The sequence below is a fragment of the Hibiscus syriacus genome, unplaced genomic scaffold, assembly GCF_006381635.1.
Source record: "Hibiscus syriacus cultivar Baekdansim isolate YM2019G1 unplaced genomic scaffold, ASM638163v2 tig00117017_pilon, whole genome shotgun sequence".
In the NCBI taxonomy this organism is placed as follows: Eukaryota; Viridiplantae; Streptophyta; class Magnoliopsida; order Malvales; family Malvaceae; genus Hibiscus; species Hibiscus syriacus.
In genome coordinates this window covers 4,668,153-4,671,929 of record NW_024063526.1, presented here as the reverse complement: position 1 = coordinate 4,671,929, position 3,777 = coordinate 4,668,153, and the positions used below count along the sequence as shown (strand labels likewise).

At 33.9% G+C, this 3,777-nt stretch overlaps 1 protein-coding gene across 1 annotated transcript; it reads right to left on the bottom strand.

The window, feature by feature from the left end:
- Window positions 1-620: 620 nt before the first annotated feature.
- Window positions 621-3,400, bottom strand: LOC120195717 (eukaryotic translation initiation factor 3 subunit M-like). Its single transcript, XM_039197652.1, has 10 exons — window positions 3,221-3,400; window positions 2,999-3,128; window positions 2,532-2,670; window positions 2,225-2,437; window positions 1,986-2,124; window positions 1,568-1,718; window positions 1,348-1,457; window positions 1,171-1,268; window positions 960-1,029; window positions 621-785 (listed from the first exon to the last, which is right to left on the bottom strand). The coding sequence occupies exons 1-10, from the start codon at window positions 3,311-3,313 to the stop codon at window positions 696-698; spliced, it is 1,233 nt and encodes a 410-aa protein (XP_039053583.1). The 5' UTR covers window positions 3,314-3,400; the 3' UTR covers window positions 621-695.
- Between the last annotated feature and the right edge of the window lie 377 nt (window positions 3,401-3,777).

Below are 3,777 nucleotides of genomic sequence, written 5' to 3'. Positions count from 1 at the left end.
TATTATGAATATATTTCATATTTTATATTATATTTGATATATTAAATAACATTATAACGTCAAAACATAATATACATATATATATATACATATCTTAATCTTATATGGTTAGATAAAGTAAAAAAAAATTGAAACAAATCCCTACCATAATACTATAAATAATTATAATAAAATTAGTATAGAAACTCGAATAACTCGACTCGAAAAAATTTCAAGTTAAGTTTGAGTTCTAAAATACAACTCATCAACTCGAATAACACAATTTTTTACTCGACTCGACTCAATCGAATGCTCACCCCTAATAAATAATTATAAAAAAATTAATATAAAAACTTGAATAACTCGATTCAAATTTCTTAAACTCGACTCGACTAGAAAAAATTTCAAATTAGGTTCGAATTGTAAAATACAACTCGTCAACTCAAATAACTTGAAATTTTTTTACTGGACTCGATCGAATGCTCACTCCTACTTAAAGATCATTGGTGGAAACACATAATCCACATCAACTGCTGTTATCCAAATTAATCATTGTTACATTGTTTGAAGCTTGCCGTCAAAATTAGAATCAAGAAACGCCTTGCCAAAATTCCCCAATCCATTATCCAACCAAAACCATAGAAACTTAAATCTGGTCTTATATATTGAGGGATAAATAAAGAGTCTTCTAACCATAAATAGACATAGAAAACGCTCTACCGAATCGCTATCCCTTGCATTGCCTGTGAGCCTTCTTCAACAACCTTGTTTGCTTGAATGCTGCTGATGAGGCTTGCAACATTACGCTGCTCAATCAAATCAATATAAAGACCACCAAAAATTCAACATTCAAACAGATGAATTGCTTCATAACTAATGAAAGAAACCTTTTCCTTTACAACTGCTACCGATCCGACTCACTATGTAAAGAAAAGAAACATAAGAGTGAATAAAAGTATCAATTGGGATATATTCCTTACCCTCCACAATGCTAGTTTCGATCTAAGAGAATGCCATTGCTGCTGTCCAAAAAGGCGCTCGGAACAACGGCTGTATGTTAAACAAACAGTTGGACTTTTTTCAATTAAAAAAGGAACCCTCCATATTAATCTAATGGACAAAGCAATGAAATAATATAAACTTGAATAGCACATACATCATGAGAGGGGCAGGGGGAGGCAAATAGCTTACCTCACAATCACAACCTGATTCATTTGATCCATTTTACAGTCGATTAACTTAGAAGTTATTGCCTTTACAACCCACAATTCCACCTCTTCATCATTGATCTGCAAGGATAAATACATCAATTGAAATAAAACTATATTATGCAGAAAATGTGGTAAACAGGAATCAAAAAAACTTAACCCTAAGAGTATCCTTGATGAGGGCATATGGAATTAGTCCAGATTCATTACACCCAAGATCAACCAATGACATCAGCCTTATCTTTGTTATACAATCTTCATGAACAAGACCTGGACCATTGAGAGTGACAATATTGAAATTATACAAATAATGGAGTAACTTTAACTCATGTGATAGCATGTTACATGTATAACAGGTAAAACAAAAGACAGGGCCTTACCATAACATTTCAGTAAGGTAGAATTTGCAGCCTGAAATTCCAGATAGGCATCCAACCGCAGAGTCAAAAATACCTTCAGAAGCTGATAGACCAACGCATATTTAGCATCCTTCTCCAATTGCCCAACAGCAGGCATATCTAACAGATCACACTGCAAAAAGAAAAAAAAACAGAAATTCATCTATGGGCAACAACCACGAGTACACGTGCCCAACTACAAATTAGGAACAATACAACTAAAGCCCTAGGGGTGGTTAAAAAAGTGTAAAAGCCAGAATGGAGCGGGGGTGTTTGAAAAAGAAAAGAAATTACAAGAATTAAATACGCTTAAAATGAAATTACATGCACATACACACATATATAGATATACATACAGATAGATGAGTTAGGATCTGCAACATTAGTAAGATTAAGATACCTGAAACAGGTCCGGAGCCTTCACAAACTCTATGATAGCATGCACAGCTTCCTCCTTGGATTCACTCATTACATATGAGTCCTCATCGGAGAAAGTTGCCAAATACTTGGTCAAGAATTTGAAAGAATCCTTTCCTGAGCTGGATTTGAAGTGTATTTAAGATTGCAACCAATATAATAAAATTTATAATCACATATAGGTAAGAGCATCTAAATATATGTTCTGGGGATTCTATATACCTTTTGTTTTCTTTCAGTGCATTTGCAACTGTAAGAAAGAGGTTCCTTTGATCCTTGACCCCAATATTCCACTCCTTCAAGAAACTATCTATCTTTTTGAAGGATGGTACAATATGATCAGTGGCTTTCCCATTCAATGCCAAATTTAAGGCTTGCATGTAGACAAAGAACCGGCTATCTGGGCCCTCCAACAAATTATAGAGACTAAACAAGCTGGCAGGAAAAAAAAAAAGAAACATGAGAGAGAGAGAGAGAGAGGCACTTAAAATTCGATAAGCTAGAATTATGGACCAGCATTGGACATTACATCTTTAAACGCATTGCAGGATTATCAGTTGGTTGTTGAGTGATTTTTGTTGATATGAGTTTTGCCACATCAAGTTCTTCATTTGGATTTTCGAGCTTGGAGACTAGATTGCAGATGACAGTGAAGATACACTCAAGGTCTGAAAAAATATAATAAAAGAAATCAATTATTTGCAAAACTCAAACTTCAATGCAAATTTATGAATTAATCTATCACAGCATTGTAGAAATCATATAAGTCCCGGGTATACTCACAGAATGTTAATAGTATTAGCTAATTTCATTTCCTATTTTCCATTGCAACTCAAATGGAAAGTTCTAAAAAATAAAACCAGGTAAATCTAAAGAACTATAATCCCGGAATTAATCATCACTATGTGGTAAGAGTCCATTTTTTACTGTTGCTTTAGCTAGTCTCTTTTCACATACTAAACCGTAACCCAAGGAAAAGAAAAAACCAAATAATACCTTTATCGGAGACCTTGGAAAAGACTATGTCAGCAGAAGTAAGCATTAAAGAAGCCAAATCCAACCATCTACCCATCACCATGCACTCTTGCGCTTCCATACAAAGCCTCGTCACTTGCGGCTCCGCAACCTTTTTCACCATAGTTTACACAAAAAGTTCTAATGAAAAACTGAAGATACCGATTCCAAATTAGGGTTTTGGGAAGACAAAACTGAGCTCACCTCAGGACCGGCATCGGCCCAAGAGAGTTCGGCCGTGAATCGGACCACGGGAAGAACGGGATCTTCTTCGGATGTGGGAACGACGGTCGTCATTGTCGTTTTAAAATCTCCCCGCAAAAGCTTCGAATCGGTTGAAGCAGCCGAGCAGATAGAGAGAGAGAGAGAGAGAAAAGTAGTGAAAACCCTAGCTGTTTTAAATGTTAGTTTTTTTTTCTTTTTAGCATAATTATGTCTTTAGTATCTCAACTATCAGCTTTAGTCCGTTAGAGTATTTAAACTTTCACTGTCTTCAAAATCATACTTAAAGTTTAATTTTTGTTTCATTTTACTATTCACATTTAAAAACTTTAGTTTTTATTTCATTTTAGTAACCCATTCAAAATTTAACATTATGTTTTAAAAAATTAAAATTTTAAGTAGTAAAATGGGCCAAAATTGATAAATTAGGTACCAAATGTGTTAAGTTTGATGGTGAGTAATAAAATGAAATGAAATCTATACATTAGGTATGATTTTAAAAAATTTAAAAGTTTAGATATTAAAATAGACTAAATCTA